The sequence below is a fragment of the Lissotriton helveticus genome, chromosome 1_1 (genome assembly GCF_964261635.1).
Source record: "Lissotriton helveticus chromosome 1_1, aLisHel1.1, whole genome shotgun sequence".
NCBI classification, from domain to species: Eukaryota; Metazoa; Chordata; class Amphibia; order Caudata; family Salamandridae; genus Lissotriton; species Lissotriton helveticus.
This window is the reverse complement of record NC_136057.1, coordinates 1,031,023,110-1,031,046,809: the sequence shown is the minus strand read 5'-3', so window position 1 is coordinate 1,031,046,809 and position 23,700 is coordinate 1,031,023,110. Positions and strand designations below refer to the sequence as shown.

The 23,700-nt window shown below is 46.4% G+C and overlaps 1 protein-coding gene across 3 annotated transcripts in view; it reads right to left on the bottom strand.

Annotated features, from left to right (window-relative positions):
* Window positions 1-23,700, bottom strand: part of TNPO3 (transportin 3) — a 1,288,661-nt gene that overhangs the window by 1,066,045 nt on the left and 198,916 nt on the right. For all 3 annotated transcript variants that reach the window (XM_078677788.1, XM_078677785.1, XM_078677786.1), the window contains exon 4: window positions 4,686-4,842. In XM_078677788.1, the coding sequence (XP_078533914.1) occupies window positions 4,686-4,842 (157 nt within the window). The remainder of the gene's footprint in view (window positions 1-4,685; window positions 4,843-23,700) is intronic.

Below are 23,700 nucleotides of genomic sequence, written 5' to 3'. Positions count from 1 at the left end.
GGTCCTTCTGTGCGTATTTCTGGTGGCAATTGCAGCAGAATTTTTAACAGGTTTGGTCCATTCCTGCGCTCAGGGGGCCCCCTGTGTGCGCATTCTCCGTTGGACGTCGAAGTCTTCGATGTCCTCCGTCGTCCCGGCTCAGTAGTCTTGTTTCTGGATGTATTCTCCAAAGTTTTTCCGTAGATTTCAATCTTTTCCTTCTTTTCTCCAAAAACTCTGGAACTTCTCGCTGACGATCCAGACCCAACAGCGGAAAAAATAATCTGAAGATGGCGCCCAAAGGTGGGAGCTTCCACAGAAAGCGTGCCGACGTCACAGGAAAAACACCAAAAAGGTGGGACGTCGACGCCCACCTGGGCTACGAAGAAAAAAAAAAAAAAAGAATAGACTACGATTCCGGACCCAACCACTAGACCGCGGAATAATGCACAGCATAGTGAATCCAGAAAGATTCACGCTGCAAAACTGATAAGGATCTGGCACAGACATTCTTTACAAGTTTAAACCCTGTTGTTTTAGGGGTTATATTTTCCCTAGCACAATGGAGTTTTTAAAATAACAATTTGACAAAAAACAGTCTCAAAGAGACAAGAGTTAGCTCGGAATCGGCGTCTGGTGACATAGAAAGAAAGGAACTGATATCAGTGCGCTAGGGTGGTGCTTATAAGCTACTCCACATATCACTTCTGGAGCTGAACGTCGACGAGGAGCCCACAACGCTATCTACCAGTGTACAGGCATTCTGCTAAAGATCGTCATGAACGACTTGGATGCCTGGGGAATATTTGAATGGCGAGGAATTTCGGTTTAGCACCTGCTCTATTTTGCAGCTCTTAAGTAGACACCAGAGTCCAAAGACTTCAATCCCTGCGACTGTTGACCAATAGCCCCTGCCTGCCCTTTGGCACCCCTGAAGCAGATATGTTATGGGAGCGTGTTCCAGAGTGTAGGTGAGGGACAGAAAAAAGTGACCTCCTTGCCTAGTGCTAGTCTTTGGCTAGAGGACCGCAGAGTGATAGCAGGTAAATAGGGCTGAATCGAGTGACTAAGGAATACAAGGCCAGAGATGGCAACGTCCCAGAAAACAATACATAGGGCTCTAAATTTAACAAGAGCTCTATAGTGAGTCAGTGGAGGGTAGGCAGATGGGTGAAAACTCAAGAGATGAAGACTGACTGCTACATTCTGCACCACATGCAGGCATTTGATGAATACTGAAGCCCACAAGTACAAAACATCCCAGTAGTCCAGGAACAAGATAATCGCCTACACAATAGTGTGGTCAGGGAGGGTCTGGAGTATCTTTACGGGGCTTATGGGAAGCCCAAAACAGCTACCAGAGAGTTTTATGAGCTGGATATCCAAGGTAAGTTTATCATTCAGCCAGAAACCCCAATTCTGTACTGCCAGTTCTGGCAGGGAGAAAGGGCGGAGGTAATTGGGCCACTAAGTCAGGGTATAAAGGAAGGTCTGATTCCCTACCACCAACAGCTCTTGCTGCCACTGAGCTTCAGGCAGTTCTGTCCCATTCATCTTACCACTGCTGAAAGTGTATGTTTGTGTTTTTTTTCCAAATGGACATCTACTGTGGCTTCCACGCAGAGGGAACTGAAGCAGTGGAAATAGACAGGTTCAACAATTCAGACAGAACCGGAAAGATGGCAAACATGATTTTTAATATTAGAGGCGAAACGAGTCGCTAGGGGAACCAGATTTGACCATGTTAGCAAGAGCTGGTAGAACATGCGGTAAAATGGAGCAGAAAGTCTGACACACATCCTTGTGAAAATCAAAACTTATGTCAACAGCAGTAGCAAGGATAATATCATTTCAGTGAGATCATTAATGAGGTCATTTAAAACGTAATGAGTGACGTCTGACGTAATGTCAAAAGAAGTTTACTACAGAGGCAAAAAATGTAAAGTTTATGCAACCATAACTGGTACATTTCAGTAGTTTTTAAGTTTTGTAACCATAACTTCACTTTAACCGCTTTTTTGTTTGTTTTTTTAAACTAAGTTAAGGTGTTCAAACAAGAGCTAACCATAACTTCACATCAACTTTTCTTCTTGTGAAATTGTATTCACATATAGAAGCAGATGCACAGACTAATATTCGCCTCATTACCAATGTGTAGTATGGTGTGGGGCTGGGACTAACCACAAGCGAACCTTCACGGTCACATGGGTATCTGGAATTGTAGATTTGTTTCTTGGCAGAGCAAAAAAAAAACCACTAACTACCCTCTTCGCCAGAAGTCAAGTGAATATGAAGAAAATAAGCAAAAATGAAGTTTGTCAGCTTGCCCAGTCTGAACAAGCTTAAGTTAACCCTTTACCATGCTTTCCTATTTCAAGATCCTCATCACAATTCACCAGAAGAGGCTGAAAAAGTGCCACTTCGATTAGAGCAGTATAGGAGGGTTGATTATTTAAAGGGAGAGTAATTTAACTGAAAGTAAAAGTAAAGAGTTTGCAGCTTGCAAGTGTTAAGCTCGAAATATCATAACTATTTGACCCTGGCTTACAGACCATCTTCGCAGTCTCGCCAACCTCAAGCAAACAATATCATTAAAAAAATACATACAAGAATACATGCATAAGGAGGAGTTTGGGCGTGGCCTATTCATTTATTATTTCAAGAGTAATTCACATTTTGTTCCAACAAGCATCACAGGGAAATGGGTCAGCCCACTTCAACCATTAGCTATCCTCCATTGTGAGTGACAGTATATTTTACCAACTTACATGTGCACATTCATGTAAAAGGAATGGCATTTCAGTATATGGGAGGGTGGGTCAAAACTTTACTTTGTCAATGCTTTTTCATTCTTAATGCATTTTTTTAATGAGATGTGCACTGAAGCTAAAAAGGCTTTCTTCACCTGCTCCAAGTACATAGACATGCTAGAAAGCACCCATAATAATGATAGTAAATCTGCCTTTTCTGCGTGGTTACCTCATGATTTTTGCCTTTTCCTGGGCCTTATATTGTTTTCTGGCTGTAGAACGGTGTGCAATTTTACCCTGCTACCCAGTGGTAAAGGGCCTGTGCTCCCTCATTTAACTTAGTCTAATTGTGACTTCTTGAGAGACACCAGCAGGTAAGAACAGCACCTTCATTGCTTCCATTACATCACTGCCAGCTCACTCCGCAAATCAACAATAACACTCACCTGCCTATGACACACTACACAATTCAGAGCCATGAAACCTGAACCTCATGCTTCACCAACAACCATAACACATACACCTTCCTCATTCAACATACTCAAAAGACTGCAACTCTACACCACTCTTCATAACCTTGCATCTCCCTGAGTTTCGCACAAGACTATCTTCCAAAAAATCTCCACAGCCGATCCTCTCAATCTCAACCAGTCTCTCCACCACCCACACACACACCCCAAAAGAATGTCTTCGCACACTGAAGGAGGACAACAACGCCCACAAAGAGACTGTCCGCCCGCCACAGTAACATCATAACCAACAGCACACCTCCTACAACTTCAAAGGACAATACACACTCCAGCAGCACAAAACCACACCACCTCCAAATCACATACTTTAAACTGCATACTAATAACAATAACTAATCTTTAAGAAAAGTTACTTACTTGCAATCCCAGTTTTGCTGTGTAGGAATCGTAATAAAAAAACAATTAGTATCTTGTGCATGAACCAGAACACTTCAATATATAAAAATATAACTAAGGGCACTGAAAACTTGAAACAGTGGCCTTTACTGGATAATTATTGATAGACGTTATACAACATGGTTAAGTTTCTCCATAATTATATTGCTGATGCCTAGTTTGAGGAATCCTCTAGTTTCTGTCACATTTTGAACTTGAAAGAGCAGAATTCCTGAAGGGCTTGATCTCTGGTTTCCCGTTATTGGCCTAATTTTCGATTGGTTAACATTTGAAAATGGAGAAATGTAACCTATTTCAGCACCGATTTATTAGGTCTGGATTTAAAAATGCATATGATTTTACACGTAGTTATTGAAAAACGTTCTAGAGTCCCTCATACAGGGTAGGCTATTCGAAGGTTTCTGACCTGAAATGAATAACCTATCATGCAGTACAATGCTATTTTGTTGTATTAAATAAAAAATTTTAGGAAAGCCTGGGATGGAGTCTTGTAGCGCTCCGTGCAAGGCACACATGTGAAATGAGTCTACATTCATATTATAAATGTCCCTCTTTCTTTTAAATCACTCCTTCCCTCGACTTGTGGTGTTTTGTTTCCTACTGTAGCTTAATGTCACCACATGCTTATGCAGCTATTACTAAACCAATGTCATATTTAAAACAACCAGATGAATGTATCATATTAATTAAAATTTGTAAATAAATATGATACATGTTATAGCAAATACTTAAACAAGTTAACTTAACATTTTTCGAATGATGTATAAAAATGTTCACACTATTCTAATTTTTGATCTTTTATGAACTTACACCTTAAGAACAACTTAAATATTGCATTTCACACACACTCCAGTTCTATGTAGTTGATCTCTTGTTGACAGCACTTCCTTATTGCACTGCATCATATTATCCATGCCCACACAGTTAAGAGAACGCCTATCACATTCCGCACATAACCTTTCAAGCACCATATAATGAAAATTGAAAATCAAAAGCTGAACATCGAAGTAAAAGGAGCAGAACAACTCACAAGAAGAGACACTACAGTGCTTGAAGAGAAGGCCAGGTCTTCAATGATCTCAGTCCGCCTGTTTGCACCAATGCGCAAGGATCTGCTATGCACCTCCTCAGGTAGGACTGTGAGGATTTCCAGAAGGAATGGAAGGGAGGTCTCATCATTACTGTACCTGATAGGGTGCAAAGAGAATTTCATAGGACGTCATTGAAACTACATTACAAACAGCATAAAACTATATTGCAAGTTTGTTCCCTTCTATTTTCTCGTCATAAACAAAGGTTGACGGAGCAGTCTATTCAAAATTACAGCATCTTTGCAGAAGTGGTAGCATACAATATGTAAAATTCTTTTTTAATTTGGAAGATTAGCAGATGTTCCAAACAGTGATTTTTTGGTTTTCAAACAAAGCCCCTATTAAAATATTATACTAGATATGCAATATACAGATGGGCCCGTCTCTTCCACAAAAGAAAAGCTTTTTAAAAAATGATTTTCCCTTTCTGTGATTTCTGTCTTTGCCTGTGGTTGTTACAGTTTAAAATTGTTTAGTTTCGTTTAATAACTTTATTTCGGTCAGATGACCATAAAAGTGCACATAAAATACATCAGCACAATCAATAAAACAATAAATAGTCATAAGATGTTAAAACAGAATTAAACTACGAGTTATCAAGGTACAAAGATAAAAGCAATAGGTACAACAATTAGGTTAAAAAAGTTTGTCTTCTACGCCACATGCTGAAGAGATAACGGGAAACCGCAAACACAATGGGAGGATGGGTGTCAGAGGTCAATATCCTGCAGGCGTGTGTAAAGTGCAAGAATCCCACATTCTTACAGATAGGGATCAACAAACATTTTCTAATTACAGAGTAGCCAGGGCAGAAAAACAATACATGTGTTACATTCTCATTTTTATAATTACATGCAGGGCAGACTTCGTTATTAGGTTTTAACCATTTAGATGTAAAAGACCTAATTGGTAGGGTGCCATGCCTTAGCTGGAGATATAACTTACGAGCAAGCGGGGGTTCAATTTTGTCCATGAATTCTTCAATCTTGGGTTCAGATTTGACTAAGAGGAATTCAGTTGTCAACCTTCCCAGTGATATAGAGCTCGATAGTAAGTGGGCGTTCAGCATGCGTATGTGAGAAAGAAGTTCCTTCTTTGATATCCCTAGGCAATAAGTCTCAGGGTTTTCCCACAGTCCCAAAAGGCCTAACCGGGTACTGACCGCACGAATGTGCTGAAGCCAAGGGATCTTTTTGGATATAAGAAGAGACAAAATCTCAGAAAGTTCCGCTCTATAAGCGGCCAGTTCAGGGACTGACCACAACCTCTTCCAATACATAATTGGCCTTGCACTGATAATCTCTTCTATAGGGGCCATGCCAAGGTCCAATCTAAGAGGGATCAAAGGCGTGCTAGGCGGTAACCCAACTAAATTTCTCAAAAAGGACTGCTCTACCTTTTTAAGGTTCATTATCTGCTTATGCCCCCAAAGTTTAGCCCCATAGATTGCTGCCATTCTAGCCTGGCAGCAATATATTTCCAGGGCTGGAGACACGGCCTATAGGTTGACTCCCTAAAAACTTTGCTTATACCTCCCACAAGCTGGGATAGCTTAAGAGTGGACTTAGCAGTCTGCGCATTCCAATCAAAATTCTCAGTTAAAGCAACACCCAAATGTTTTAACCCTTTCAAGGGGAGTGCCATGTAAGACCGGATTTGGGCGTACCCACTTGGGGGGGTTAAAAATCATGAACTTAGTTTTTCCAAGATTGATTTCCAATCCCTGAAGCTCGCAAAACTCCACAAATCCATCCAGTGTTTTTTGAATGCCCAATGATGTTCTAGACAACAGAGTGTCGTATGTGAACATCAGAGCGGGCACTCTACCCGTAGCCAACTTAAGGGCATCGTTGTTAACCACACCATTCAGATGTTCCACAAGGCCATTAATGTAGAGGCAGAATAGAGTGGCTGCCAACACGCACCCTTGGCGAACTCCTTTTTGAACTGGAAATTGATCTGTGAGTTCATCATGCCTACCACACCTGACCTGGGCATAGTTGTTTACATGAAGCCTAGATAGTACATTTAATAAGTATGGCGGGAGTCCCAGGTCTGCCAGCACCTTCCATAATTTATCACGCGGAACCAGATCAAATGCCGCCCGCAGGTCCACAAACACAAGATAGAGGCTGCCACCCTCTACCTTTGCTGTTTTCCAATACAGAACCTGCAGGCGAAATATCTGGTCTAGAGTAGATGTACCAGCTCTAAAGCCTGCCTGAAGTATAGAGAGAATCCCTTTCTCTTCGATCCATCCAAGAATCCTGTCAAGGATGACCCTCCCCATCAGCTTTTGTGATGTATCAATTAAACTGATGGGTCTATAGTTGGAGGGGGTTAACGGGCAGCCCTTTTTAGGTCTCACGAAGAGAGAGACCTAATGCCGTCCATCCACAAAGCTGACTTTTACGATCCGGATTTTCAAAAGTGCACGCCTCGTGCACGAGCTTCTGCCTATTCTGCCTATCAGCCTTTCACTGACTGGCTCTTCAAAGGCTCTGCTCCCCGCCCCCCGCCTGCACTTCACGGCCGCTTGCTAATCTCCCCGTGACTCCCCCCTCACCTCTCCCACTGGTCCTTAGGTCTCGCGAAGAGAGAGACCTAATGCCGTCCATCCACAAAGCTGACTTTTACGATCCGGATTTTCGAAAGTGCACGCCTCGTGCACGAGCTTCTGCCTATTCTGCCTATCAGCCTTTCACTGACTGGCTCCTCAAAGGCTCTGCTCCCCGCCCCCCGCCTGCACTTCACGGTCGCTTGCTAATCTCCCCGTGACTCCCCCCTCACACCTCTCCCACTGGCCCCCACCATTTGCTCACTCGCTCGCACAACAAAGGCTTTCACACATCAAAGGCTTTTTCTCACTTGTTTTTATTTCGGCCCTCTCCTCGCCGCAGCCACAGCCACAGCGCTGCTTACACTTTTAATCTTCTTTTAATCCTCTTAATCTCGTCCATCTTCCCTTTCTTTCCCTTGCCTTCGATCCCTTCATGCCCTCTCTCTTCTTCCTGCCACTTTGTTTCCCCATCCCTTATTCTCTCCTCTCTCCTCCTTTCTCGCCTCCTTTTACACCCCTGCCATTCAGCTTGTTTTCTTCTGTTTGTGACTCAACGTCATTGTCCTAACCCCTTAATTAGTCGATCTCTTCACCCCTTACTGTACTTCATCTGTTAGTGGATCACCTTCTTTGCAGTAACACCTCACCTGGTCCCTGTTCGCCCCTCACTCAGCGCTCCTCTTTTATCCTCGCACTTTACTTGTTATGTTAGTGACTCACCCTCCTTATTGTGACCCACCTACCCCATTCTTGACCAGTCACTCGCCATGCATTAGCTACAGCTCACCAGTGGGCCTTTTGCCCCTCACTAAAAGCTCCGCTCCTCACCTTCGTTTCCCAATCCTCTACGCACCCCCAGACTCAACCACTGTTTCCCAAAGTGCACTTCCAAACTACTCTCAAATCATGGTTTACCCGAGTGCTGCTTATCTCCCCAGCCCTCGTCCATTGCTTATCCCTATTGAAACATCTCCTCTACTCGCCACTCTCCCTTTCCATTTACTCCCAAAGCCTTCCATTGCCCCCGTATTACCTCTCCTCACTGGCACTCACTACAAGGGATACAATTTCAAACTGGGTAGAATTACACTCTTTTCCCCACTCTCTCCTACTTCCCTTGCAACATCTTTCTATCCTTAATTTCTCTTTTCTCGCCGAATGTTTTTCCCTCTCTTCCACAATCTCCCCTGCATCACTCATTCCATTGACAGTCTTCCCACCTTACTGTTACCCTTTATTCACGCACGTCTCCCCTCTTCCTCGCACAACTTGTTTTTTTATTATTTAATATTGCCAAAGCTTGTTTTCCCTTCGCTTGCCCTGCAATCTCTTTAGCAGCGCCCCTTTGATGTTCTCCTTCAAAGAACATCCTTTTAGGGCTGCGACAACCCGCCCGCCCCCCTCCCCCTCCCTCCCTCTCCCCTCTTCCTCGCACAACTCGCGTTTATTTTTTTTAAATGATTTCATATTGCCAATGCTTGTTTGGCATGCTCCTATGTGGCCCTTTCCCGCGGCACACATCCAGCTTTGCACTTTTGCAAGGGCTTGCCAGAGAAGCAGTTTGAAGCGCTGCTCCATTTGTGAACCCTTTTCAAGGTAATAGCCTGGTGTTTCCCTGCTGACCACCATGATGCTAACTACTGACCGCCTTCCCTTCCCCGTATCTTTCCACCTCTTTTGGCGCCCCTCCTGTCTAGCACTCCACTATTTGAGCACATTCAGGCATTTTTTAATATGTTAATTATAAATTGAACACTTAATTCTGGAATCTTGCAAATAAAACGAGCAACCGGGAAGCAGGCCGCCACCTCCCCGACCCCCATCGCTCAGAAACAGGGGCTCTGCTAGCACGTGCACAGATAACGTCAGTAGTGAGGCCTTGAAACCCTTATCTCAGCTGGCAGCGCGCCTTCCAGTCAAGCTGATGGACCAGGCTGTCGGGAGGCGGCAGTTGTGGGTGTAGACAGCAGAGCTGGAAAAGTGCACTGGTCAAATGCAAAAGGATGGCCACAATGTGGTTGGTTACAGTGCTTAATTTGAGTCGGTGGTTTCCGGGGCTCGGCACTCAACTCCACCGCTCAACTCCACACCACACCACCGCTCAACTCCACACCACCGCTCAACTCCACACCACCGCTCAACTCCACACCACCGCTCAACTCCACACCACCGCTCAACTCCACACCACCGCTCAACTCCACACCACCGCTCAACTCCACACCACCGCTCAACTCCACACCACCGCTCAACTCCACACCACCGCTCAACTCCACACCACCGCTCAACTCCACACCACCGCTCAACTCCACACCACCGCTCAACTCCACACCACCGCTCAACTCCACACCACCGCTCAACTCCACACCACCGCTCAACTCCACACCACCGCTCAACTCCACACCACCGCTCAACTCCACACCACCGCTCAACTCCACACCACCGCTCAACTCCACACCACCGCTCAACTCCACACCACCGCTCAACTCCACACCACCGCTCAACTCCACACCACCGCTCAACTCCACACCACCGCTCAACTCCACACCACCGCTCAACTCCACACCACCGCTCAACTCCACACCACCGCTCAACTCCACACCACCGCTCAACTCCACACCACCGCTCAACTCCACACCACCGCTCAACTCCACACCACCGCTCAACTCCACACCACCGCTCAACTCCACACCACCGCTCAACTCCACACCACCGCTCAACTCCACACCACCGCTCAACTCCACACCACCGCTCAACTCCACACCACCGCTCAACTCCACACCACCGCTCAACTCCACACCACCGCTCAACTCCACACCACCGCTCAACTCCACACCACCGCTCAACTCCACACCACCGCTCAACTCCACACCACCGCTCAACTCCACACCACCGCTCAACTCCACACCACCGCTCAACTCCACACCACCGCTCAACTCCACACCACCGCTCAACTCCACACCACCGCTCAACTCCACACCACCGCTCAACTCCACACCACCGCTCAACTCCACACCACCGCTCAACTCCACACCACCGCTCAACTCCACACCACCGCTCAACTCCACACCACCGCTCAACTCCACACCACCGCTCAACTCCACACCACCGCTCAACTCCACACCACCGCTCAACTCCACACCACCGCTCAACTCCACACCACCGCTCAACTCCACACCACCGCTCAACTCCACACCACCGCTCAACTCCACACCACCGCTCAACTCCACACCACCGCTCAACTCCACACCACCGCTCAACTCCACACCACCGCTCAACTCCACACCACCGCTCAACTCCACACCACCGCTCAACTCCACACCACCGCTCAACTCCACACCACCGCTCAACTCCACACCACCGCTCAACTCCACACCACCGCTCAACTCCACACCACCGCTCAACTCCACACCACCGCTCAACTCCACACCACCGCTCAACTCCACACCACCGCTCAACTCCACACCACCGCTCAACTCCACACCACCGCTCAACTCCACACCACCGCTCAACTCCACACCACCGCTCAACTCCACACCACCGCTCAACTCCACACCACCGCTCAACTCCACACCACCGCTCAACTCCACATACACGACTTTCATCTGGTCCCCCCGATTACTCATTTTCGAACGGAATAAAGTAATGACTTCAAATGCTTTTAAAAAAAGTGTTGCAAACTGATGATGCTTTAATCACAATTGACGAATGTTTCACAAACTGTAGACACCGCTTAGTCTACATCAGACCCCTGTGCTGTGAACCAGTGACTGCAGTGTAGAGAATAAGCACTCGCCTTTCCCCCACAGGCACCATCTGTGCATCCACATCAAAGCAATCTGCCTCCCTCTCACTGGCATCTGAAGCTTCCCCCAGCGTGCGCTCTCCTCCCCTAATTATTCACTTCACTTTCACAGCCGCCAGGCCGTGCATTTCTCTTCCCCTCCCCCCTACCCACAGCAATGCCAAGAGCTTGTTTGTGATTCGTGACCCTTGTGCACGATGTTTTGTAGGGCTTTGTTTTAATACATTTTGGGAAGCTTGCCTCGGTTTTTGTGAAGCTTATGCACATTGGAGGGCTTTGTTTCTATATGTTTTCTGAAGGTGGCCACTAGTTTTGTGAAGAGCTCCTCAGTGCAGTCACAGAGCTCTCTGCCTGCAGCTTTCTGACAGACTGCCTGTTGCGTCCTTCCTGGCCGTCCTCCTCCCATTCCCATTCCCTCTCCCAGCAGCTTGGTATTTGATCCTGTTCAACTCCACATCACCGCACTTTCACCAGCAGACACACAACGGCAGCTGTCGGTGCAGGTTTTAACAAACATACTCCTCCAACCGTCAGTGTACACTTTCACCAAGCATACACACCACCAGCCATCAGTGCACGATTCTAACAGGCACACACACAACTAGCCATTAGTGCACGCTTCCTATAGACACACACACCACCAGCTATCATTACCAGTCAGTGCATACTTCCAACATGCACACACACCACTAGCCGTTAGTGCACGCTTCCATCAGGCACACATCACTATCCGTTTGTTCACGCTTTCACCAGACAGACACACAACGCCAGCTGTCATTGCACGTTTTAACAGGCACACTCCTCCAGCCGTCAGTGCACATATTCACCAAACATACACACCACCAGCTATAATTGCATGCTTCCACCAAGCACACACACCACCAGCCGCCAGTGCACGCTTCGACCAGGCATACACACACCACCAACTGTCAGTGCACGTTTTAACAGGCACACTCCAGCCGTCAGTGCACACTTTCACTAGGAAAACCCACCACCAGCTATAATTGCACGCTTCCACCAGGCACACACACCACCAGTTGTCAGTGCACGCTTCCACCAGGCACACGACGACCATCCGTCACTGCACGCTTTCACCAGGCATACACACAACCAGTTGTCAGTGCACGCTTCCACTGGGCACACACCACCTGCCATCATCACCAGTCGTCGGTGCACGCTTCCACCATGCACACATTACTAGCTGTCAATGCACGCTTCCACCAGGCAGACACAAACAGCCGTCAGTGCACGCTTTATAGGCGCGCGCACACACACACACACACACACACACACACACACCATTAGCGTCAAAAATCCAAAAGTGTCAGACATACACAAGTGTCAGACATACACAAGTGTCAGACATACACAAGTGTCAGACATACACAAGTGTCAGACATACACAAGTGTCAGACATACACAAGTGTCAGACATACACAAGTGTCAGACATACACAAGTGTCAGACATACACAAGTGTCAGACATACACAAGTGTCAGACATACACAAGTGTCAGACATACACAAGTGTCAGACATACACAAGTGTCAGACATACACAAGTGTCAGACATACACAAGTGTCAGACATACACAAGTGTCAGACATACACAAGTGTCAGACATACACAAGTGTCAGACATACACAAGTGTCAGACATACACAAGTGTCAGACATACACAAGTGTCAGACATACACAAGTGTCAGACATACACAAGTGTCAGACATACACAAGTGTCAGACATACACAAGTGTCAGACATACACAAGTGTCAGACATACACAAGTGTCAGACATACACAAGTGTCAGACATACACAAGTGTCAGACATACACAAGTGTCAGACATACACAAGTGTCAGACATACACAAGTGTCAGACATACACAAGTGTCAGACATACACAAGCGTCAGACATACACAAGCGTCAGACATACACAAGCGTCAGACATCCACAAGCGTCAGACATCCACAAGCGTCAGACATCCACAAGCGTCTTGGATTTTCGTCACAATAAAATACACTTAACATAATCTTCACAAAAGTTATTTACAAAAGTTTAAGCTATTGCCATAAATTACAATAACTTATTTAAGTATTAATTTAAAAAAATTAAAAGCCAGTGTTATTTGTAATATCAATACATCTAAGTCAGGTAAATACAACACATATTGCATTACAAATGCTATAGGTGTCACATTTGCAAAAGTTAAAACCATTGGCATTGTAAATGACAAAGCTATTAATTTCACTATTTTCAAAACCAACACATAAAATAAAATACTTTGTCATTTACAAAACCAATAGTTCAAACTTTCCCAATGCGAGACCTATTGCATTGCAAATGCTTGTTTAAGATGGGGACAATTTCTGCTCCTAGCCAAGTAGGGGGCAGGTCATCTCCCTGCAAAATACCATTAAATAAAACAACCAAATAAGGGGCCCAGATATTAGGTTGTGCCCTAAACAAATCCCCCGGCAGTTTATCCAATCCTGGAGCCGTTAGGGGAGCAATTTACCTATAGCCGTCTCAACCTCAATCAAAGTGAAGGGTTCGATTGGGGCGAGGAGCATAGGGGCTTTGATCAACCATCCGCGCCTCTCAGCCCCGTCAACACCATGCAATTGCTGAGGTTCAAAGGTACTAGTAGGCGAGGCATCAGACTCAGGAGTACCATATAAAGCAACAAAGTGACTTTCCCAGATTGAAGGAGCAATATTGGGAGCAAGCACCTGCATATGCCCACTAAGTCCAGTTGCGACAATGGACCAGAATAATTTGGAATCTTTGCACCTAAGTGCAGATCCCAACTCCTCCCACATTGTGGCTTCCAACTCCCTTTTAGCCTCACAGATTGCCTTTTTATATGTTGTGCGATGCACCTTGATGGCCTCACTATCGTTAGTTTTTAGTGCTGTAATTAAGGCCTTTTTGGCCTTCCGACAGGAGGTGTTAAACCATCGAGAAGTCATAGTCAGGGGATGGTTTGCACTTCTAACAGGGTACAGGATATCTTTTAATATGGCAACCAGTTGGTTATGTATCTCGGTTGCCCTTCCCAAATGGCCGTATTTCCCCATCTCTTCGATGAGCAGGATAATAGTCTCATATAGTTCAGCGAGTTTAGTGATAGACGCTTGTAAATCAGGCCATTTAACCCTTCGCCTACAATTTGTTATTATTAGTGGCACAGTGACAGTGCTCAACCGGAGTTGAGGCTTTCAGGCCAAAACTCCCCGGTTTAAGGGACAAAACTAGGGCATTATGGTCGCTGTCAAACCTTTCAATGACCCTAAATTCATACAGCCTATCCCAATATAATCGATTGAGGTCTGATTCAATCGATTAAACGTGGCTCTCCCTGGTCTGTTAGACTCCACCCTCCCATTGCATGCTCTTAATGATGTAGCTAGAGTAAATGACTGCAATTGTAGAACAAGAGGGGTCCATGCCTTGACCTGGGGAATCAATGGCTCTGGGATTGCCCAAAGCAAATCCACATCATCCGAATCACCAAAGTTCGGTTCCATGAGGGGTGCAAAGTGACAGTTAAGATCTCCACCCAAAATTAATATGGTGGAGGAATCAATTGAATGCATAAGGGTTAACAACTTTTCAATAGCTTCTGACTCAAGACCCCGCCTGGAGTATACATTAATCAAGGCAATATTTTGCCCATTAGGCAAGGTCAGCAAGACACACTGAACATCCAATGAGTTAGTTAGGATTGGTGTTGCCATCACTCCCAGGTGCGTACCAACCCATATAGACAGCCCGCCCGAGGGCCTACCCCTGTCACCCATGCTTGCCAGGATATCGTAAGTTGCAAAACCCTGGGCTACACTTTCTTTTAGCGCCCAAGTTTCTTGCAACATACAAATGTCGTGCGAAGCCATAAAGGAGCCCCTCTCTGGAATGGGGAGTTTACTCTTAAGTCCCGCCACATTCCAGGATAAGATTTTGACGAGAGCATCAACCGGATCATGCTTGATGTGTTCAAAATCCAAGGGGCCAGGAAGATCATTGGAAGCAGAGGAGCTAGCTTCTACATCTTGCTCAGGTTCACAATTCACTGGGTGTCATCAGGGAAAGAGACAATTGCAGGCTGAGTGATATGTTCTGTTGCCAAAATTTTTTCAAAGGGGCTTAATTTTGCATTAGCAACTAAGTTATCAGTGGTGGGTAGCATATTAGTAGGAGGCCCCAGCTGTCAATCGCAGTCATCAAAGCCCGAAAGGGCATCGAATCTATTTGCAACTTCCAGCGGGGTAAACGGCAACAGATGATCCATCATCCTATTGCTGTTTCTATAACTCCTAAAATGGTACAGTGTCCCACCCAGGTAAGTTGTCATAATTCACAGGGTTGAATGCATGCATCCTTTGCCGTTTATAAAAAGGCTTAATGGGATTAGTCCGCAAGCAAGATGGAGGCCCAGGGTATATTATAGGGGTCACTAAATGTCTTGGATAGAAATAGGTCAGTTCACAAGGAACAATTGGGTTTCCGGCATTCCCTGGGGACCAATTTAGAATATATCTAACGGCTCCAAGATCCCTGAAGTTTATTACAATTAGGTCCCCCTTTATATCTTTTGGTCTGCTTCCCAACCATTGAAGTCGCCGGACATGCAGGATCTCACCATTAATGTTATAAGGGAGTGGTCGATTTTGGCTAAGCCAGTGCATAGTTTTATTTTTTCACTGAGAGAACCCTTCCCTCTTTCCATCCACTAATGTGGGGACTCCCGTAAGGATAACCATAAAAGGTACCGCTTCTAGGGGTATTTCGACTTGACGACCCCTATAATCAGACCCTCCAGGTTATCGCGATTTCGCGATTTGCCGCGAAATCGGCACTTTTGGAAAAATGCCGCGATTTTTGCAAACGTGCCCGCGAAATCGGCACTTTTGTGGAAATTGCGGTATTTTTACAAAAGCCGAAGCCGCTATATCCTTGGGGGGTCTGTACAGTGATTGGCAGTGAGTGCAAACGTGTGCGCTGAGCATCGTGATCCCTGCACTGTTTTTAGCATTCAAGTCTGTGCTTGCTGCAGGTATATTTCGTGCAGGCAGACGCCAGACGAAGTTACTCGCCGCTGTTCACCTCTGGGACACACGGACTCATCACCAGCTCTAATTGCACCATCCTCTTTGACAAAGGGATTGCTCGGCCACAGAAATCCCCACAGGTTGGAACCCACCTCGTTATTCTAGTGTGGAAAACCCCAGCTGTGCGAACCTAGATATGGAAATAGGCCTTGCGTTTAACTGTTGCTCTCCCGGTGCTCTGCATGCCCGAGGCCAAGCCCGTCTACCGCCAAGGACTGGCTGTAATTGTAACATGTGCCCTCGAGGCTCCATTTTAAAACCTGTCGGAATTAATGTTTTTGTGTTAGGAAGACAATAACGTTCTCAATGAGGGAGGCCACTTTAATCTTCAATCAGGCGGTTAAGCCATCACGTGACAGAAAAGGTGTTGTGTGTGAACTTCTGTTTGTGCACCACTTACGTTGTTAATTGGGGCGGGCAGGAAGGACACAGAAGCACTAAAGAATAACTTTCCGGGCTTAATGGGGCATTAGCAGCTCACTGTGACGTGCTGTGAAGTGCCCCTTCCGCGTCTGGCTCCCCGCTGGAGGCCCAGCCCTCTCCCCTGGAGCCAAGGGTCGAAAACAGAAAATGTAAAAAAAAAATCTTGAAAAAACCCATCTTGTGCAGTTAATTGTGTCATTTTTCGTCTTCCAAAAATTCCAAATATATGCAAGTAGGAGTTCAGGAGGTTTTAACAAAAAGTAACCCCTAAACCAGAGCTTTACCACTACATTGTGGACATTCATTTCGTGCAACTGTCAAGCTGTAGGAAAAGGGAATTACTTAAACCCACAATCAAAAGTGTTTCTATGGAGGAATGCTTACATTAGAATACATACATAGCTTCATGTTGTTCAATAACTAAAAAAACTAAGATATCTGTGTTTGTTGTAGGAAAAAAGGCCAAATAAAATGCCGCAAAATTGCCGCTAAATTTCCATATTTGCGCCGCTAAATTTCCATTTTTGTGCCGCTAAATTTGCTAATCCATGCCGCTATATCCTGGGGGGTCTGTATAATACCCTGCCCTAGTGGGGCTAATGCTTCCCCTCTCGTCTCGATTTTCTCCTGTGTTAGATTTTTTATTGTCTACCTTCTGTACTTCACTAACATCATCAACCAATGCAGACTTTTGGACTGCTTTGGAAAGTATTGCCCCATGCTCTTTAAAGTTTGTAGGCTTGTTGGATTTAATTACACCTTTATGAGCAACAGAAGTGGGAGTTAACACTGTTGCTACAGCGGGCAGTGCCGACTTTGCAAGGTCCTTCGTTACCCCAGCTTTGTTACTAATAGCCAGCTCTAAATTCCCCAACCGTTGCTCAACCCTCTTCAACCTCTATATTATAGGTAATATGAATGACCAAATTAAGTGTTCCAAAGTTTCCAATGGAGCAGCAAACAGTGCTTCCCTTGACGGGCAATGTAGAGGGATGGTTAAGCCTGGTGACGTTGGTACAGTTATTATAGGGACTTTTGAGGTTGGTACTGTTACTATAGGGGCCGTTAATATTGGCACAGTTGTTTCGATAGCCTTTGTGGTTTTACCAAAATCAGAATGGCTAATCTTCGTTCGTGGCGGGTCACCACCCCTCTTTCGTCTTTTACTTGGTGGTGGGCCAAGAGCTTTAATCATTACTGGTTTCTTATTCCTCTTCTTAGCAGTCCCAACTGCTGGTAAAGGTGGCTCGACTGCCACATCTGATCCTATAGTAGAATTACTACTAGGGAGAGATATGACATTTTTGTGCAAGTCATTAGACATATCAAATGAAGGAGATATGTCTCGCAGGAGCATAGGAACGCTGTCTATCGAAAGAGGATCATCCATTTCAATATGGGAGCTACCATCAAGTGGAGTAATTGGTTTCACAAGGTTCAAGGGAGGTCTATTTTTCATACCCTCAACAGAGCGTCGCCAATCAGCGCAGCGTTCAGCAAGTACACTCTCGCTTTCTGTATCTGGAGCAACCTTAGCGAAGTAGCTGTCCAATATACCTTTACTAGTTCCTCCTGACTTCGCCGGTGGAGGTTTTTCAGGGTTCAAGGACATAGTTACACAGGCAAGGAGTTCAAAAAGATAGTCCGTAAAAAAATATTAGGGAATAGGCCCAGTCCAGCCTCCTCAAGCCTCTGAGGGCTTAAGAGGGCCCTCCCTTTGCCCGGGCTTTGCCCGGCGTCCCGCAGAGCGGAATAGGGATCTGGATTAATAGGGCATGTGATGTGCAGGAGGCGCGGCTCGTAGGGTGCGCAGGCCAGGTCACGCAGGCCGAGCAGGGACTCCTGGTCAACTGAGTCCCTGCAGCGCTCCACGCCGGCCGCCGCTGATTGCCTCCACTCACCCCCAAGGTCCACAATAGATGTAAGTGCTGCGTTGCGGCACCGGCAAAGCGGGTGCGGCGAGGCACTGCGGCGAGTTGAAGACTCCCAGTGGCACAAAGAAAGAACGCAAGATCAGCGCCCAGGTAGGCTCCGTAGTCCGCTCGACTCTCCCTCTCTCTTTAAAATTGTAGTTTTAACCTGCCTGTGACTGGATGTTTTATCACCTGTTTTGTGTTTTAAACTTGTGTTTTTTCCTGCCCATGATTGCTTCCATTTAACGTGTTGAATTGTGGGATTTGCAGTCCAAACTCTGTAGTTTTTTCCCTCTCATTGCTGATGACTTTCAGTTTTCCCTCCAAATTTCTCCTTTGCTCTGTGCTAAGACCTGCATGTTAAAACAGTGCACCCCCAGCCACCATTTTGTGTTCACAAGCCAGTGAAACCATCCCCCCTGCATCTCCCCCCAGCAACAGGGATATTCTACATCAAAGTGTGCTTCTGTGAGCTGTTTAAACTGTGTTTACTAGGGACTGTACACTTCGTTTTTTGGCCAGTAGAGGGAGTAAAGATTTATTCAAACAGTATTGTTAGATTTCAAGTTAGTGAGGCCTTTACCTGCAGAAGTCTAAAGTGTGGATTGAGCCTGTCTGTCTCCTAGGAGATTCTGAACTGGAAAGCAGCTTCCAACTCCCTGGCCAGCAAACCTTGTCCGAGGTCGCTGGGACCTTATATGGTCTGATATTGTTTGGTACATGTGTACTCTGATAGGTGGTTATAACTGATGTTTCCATTGGATTAGGGTTAGTGTCCTCATTGGTTGGGTATTTGAGTGTTCTGATTGGTTTCTGGGTCTGTGATTCAATCAATGTAGGGCTAGGGTTAGGATTTCTATTGGAAGTAGGGCTAGGGTTTCCTATGTTAGTGGTTGTTGGGACTAGGGCTAGGGTTACACTTTTAATTGGAAGTAGCGATTAAGGCTTCTGGTGTGATTGGTTGCTGGACTGGTTGTGGGACTAAGAGTAGGGTTAGGCTTTCTATTGGAAGTAGGGACAAAGGTTTCCGGTGCCATTGGTTGCTTGGACTTAGTGTTGGACTACTGGTAGGGCTAGGGCCTCTATTGTACGTAGAGATTAGGGTTTTTTAACTGATTGGGTGCTTGGACTAGGGCTAAGATTGGCTGTAAGGTCCTGGTCTCCTATTGGTTCTAGATTTTTAGGGCTAGTGTCATTGGATAGTGTTAGGGCTAGGGTTCCCATTGGCTGACTGGGTCACCTGATTACTAGGGCTATAAAAGGCCAGGCTTAGGGCGTCTCAGCCGGGGCGTCGAGGCTAAGGGTGGAGAGGACAAGGGCAGTTGCCTGTTTGAGCCTGTTCGAGACTGACCAGGGCCAGAAATGCTGCCCAACATACATACCTCCATTATGCATCTATATACTTTCAATGTACTTATGGATCTATATATCACTTTCTTCTAATTTAGCATTTCCAATGCACTTAACTATTTCTCAGCCTATACTTCACTCAATATATCCTCTACATCCACTCTCTCATTTAACCCCATACCACTACTATGATCCCCAAAATAAACCTTTCTAGACTCTCTCCTACTCTACCCCTCCTTGCATCATCTTACACCTCTTTTACTATACCGATCCCCCAAAACAAACCTTTCTAAACTCTTCCCTCTTTTCTACCCCTTCCCAACCCTTCTCAATCCAAATACCTGACCAACATATCCACCACTAAAATTACTTTCATGTTTCACCAGAATGATTCAACTCTAATCCTGATGGGTTCCAGAGTAGCGTGCTACTTGCGCTTCATAACCCCATCATGGGTAGCAAGCGCTATATGAATACAAACCGCTTTCCCTTCACTATCCCGCCACCTACCCTTTTCTACCCAAATAACTGAATAACATATCCACTACTCAAATTACTTCATATTTTAGTACACTAATTTTCAACACTAATCTTTTATGAGTTCCCGAGTGCCGTGCTACTCGCCAGAAAAGCGCTTCAACACCCATCAGGGGTAACAAGTGCTATATGAATGCAAACCTTCCTTCCCCTTTTATCCCTCCGCTATCCTCACTCCAAATAACTGACTAATATCCACCACTGAAATTACTTTTATATTTCACCATATTAATTCACCACTAATCCTTTATGGGCTTCCTGAATAACATGTTTCAACACCCCATCAGGGTTAACAAGCGCTATATAAATACAAACATTTTTTTCCCTCCTCCTTCTGCTATCATTCCAAATCCAAATAACTGACTAACCTATCCACCACTTAAAATGTACTCGTCAGTGGTAGTAAGTGCTATATAAATGCAATTACAATACAATGGTACTATGCCAAGTAAGAGTTTAACTCTGAACTGCATCATAAGCTTGCAGCTTATAAGAGTGAATCTAAATGTAGTGTTCCTAATTTTATGTCCTAAGGGAATTTTTGCTATAAATTGTGTGTATTGTTTTACCTTTAAAACACAACATGAGGAATGCTTGCAATTTGTTTAACCAATGGCAATCGATCTGACTAACATTCCAACCCCTCGTTATTTTTCCCACCTAAGTTTACACCCAGTCATATGAAATATAGTCTTGTCCCAGCTCCAATAGGAACAGACCAGTCCGAACTGCCAGGCCAGGAGCATCCTGAACCAGAACATAAGCAATCCAAAACTGGTTTCCCTCCAAGTGGGAATGGTAAGCCCAGACGTCGGTCCTGTGCTCAACCCAGGTCATGATGGCTGGCTTATCAGCAGTGGTGGGTAGGGGGCTGGTGGTGTCCAGCGCTGGTTCGCTGAAGTGGTCGTAGAGGACCTTGATCTTCAGATGAAAATAGGAGCTGAGCTTTTCGCAGAGATCCTGGGATGGTGTGACGTTCGTGGCTTCGCTGGTGGTTTTTGCAAACTGCTGTATGACGTTGAACAGTTCATTGGCGATGGTCGCGTTGGTCTGGACTTTGTCCCTTATGAAGGTCCGTTTGGTGTCTCTTATGTGCTGGTGGTATTCCTTCAGGGCGGTCCTGTGGTTGTTCCGTGCTTTCGTGGTTTTCTGGTTTCGCCAAGTTCTCTAGGCATCTGGCTTATTGTAGTTCTGTGGTGAACCAGACGGCCTTCTGAGGGCGTTGTTTGGCGGGGTGGCAGAGGGGTGCGAGCTTGTCAGCGCAGCAGGAGATCCAGCTGTGAAATTCTATGGCTGCGGAGTTGGTGTCAGTCGTGGTGCTGGGGGAGGGGTTTGGAGGAGGGTGGTGTTGAGGTGTTCCTCTGTGACCTTGCTCCAGTTTCGTTGTTGCTGGTGAGCTTGTGTGCGGTGGTGGTGTTGAAGGTGAAGTGGACGCAGTGGTGGTCCGTCCAGAGGGGCTTGGTGGTGTGGCTGAAGCGTATGTTTATCCCTCCGGCGAAGATGGGGTCGAGGGTGTGTCCAGCTCTGTGGGTGGGCGTGTTGAACAGCTGCTTCAGTCTAAGGTTGTCGAGGAGAGTGGTGGTGTCGGGGTTGTTGCAGTTGTCAAGATGGAAGTTCAGGTCCCCGAGTAGAATGTAAACGTGGAGGTAATGGCGTGGGGTGCAGCGAGCTCGGTGATGGTAGTAGCGGGCTGGGTACGAGGTCCTGGCACTCTATAGATGAGGGTGCCAGGTAGGGTGGTCCTGGGGCTGGTCTGGACCTGGTAGTGGAAGTGCTCAGTGTTGGAATGGGGGGGGGGTCACTCGTGCTGGATGTGGAGAGTCGGAGGGGGGTCTTGTGTGCAATGGAGAGTCCTCCTCCTGGGCGTGGGGGTGGTCCTTCCTCTGGAACTTGTAGCTGTCGGGGATGGCCGTGGCTGTGGTGGGCCAGAGGTGGCGTTGGTCCAGGTTTCCGTTAAGAAGGCGACATCAGACGAATGTCTCGATCCAGTGGGAGGGGGCATATGCCACTCTCCGGTTGGCGGGGTCCCCACATTTTGCAAAATGGCAGGGACTGAGAGCTGTGCTTCACCTCCCCCCCCCCCACACCCACCCTCCAAGAGGAGTTGGTCTGGCAAAGTTGGGCACACCTCCCTTCCTCACTAGGTTTTGCTGCATATTTTCCAGCCCAAAGTGGGGGCCAGTTGCTGGAAGCAGTAAATGGCTTGGGTAGCTCACAAAGGTGGCAAGCCTTTGAAGCTTCCCCTTCGCGAATCCTGCCCATCCTGCGGGAGGAGGCTTGGTACCTCTTCCCAGGATGTGCATTGTTACAGACCTCCGAGACCAGCAGGCTCTCGAACCAGGGGGCCAGAAACATGTATGGTGGTGGCAGCGGGTGAGCAGCCACTCAGCCAGGATACCAGACTAAAGTCGTTTTTCAGGGGGCATCTCTAAGATGCCCTCTGAGTGTATTTTTCATTAAATCCCACACTGGCATCAGTGAGGGTTTAATGTGCTGAGAAGTTTGATACCAAACTTCTCAGTTTTCATTGTAGTCATTATGGTGCTGTGGATCTCGTAATGACAAACTCCCAGCACCATATACTCTTAATGGCAGCACTGCAATTACAATGTCTAAGATTGGACTTAGACACTGTAGGGGTACAGGGCTCATACACCTGTAATCTCACCACTGGTATATTGCACCCAGCTAGAGGTGTGACTAAACTATGCCAAGGCAGTGGGTTGCAGGCAGGGCACACAAATGTGTGCCATATCGACTCACTTTGTTCTGCACCAAAACACACAGCCTGCAAAGGCAGTGTGTGAGTGTAAGGGTACAGGACCTCTAAGGGTGGCACAATAAGTGCTGCAGCCCTTTGAGGCCTTCTCTGGTCACAGTGCCCTGGATACCTGTGGTACCATTTACCAGGGGCTGACCTGTGGCCAGAGATGCCATTTGGGTTTAGGCTTCAATGCAGTTTTAAGGAAAGAACATAAGCCCTGGGTCCTGATTAGTAGAAGCCCAGGGCACACTCCGTCAAAGTACATCAGCAATTCAGCAAAAAGTGGGGGCAACCATGCAGAAAGAGGGCACTTTCGCACACGCTAGAAAAATCGCCAGCAGCTCCAGATTTATATGAAGCTGCTTTTGCTGCAGGCTCCACATGCCCTGAATTGTATGCGTCTGGAGATGAGCTCCCCAACCAGTGAGCAATGCGTCTGCTATTCGCACTGTCTCTGGAACCAGGTCTATGATGGGCTGCCCTTTTGAAAGGTTGTGTGTA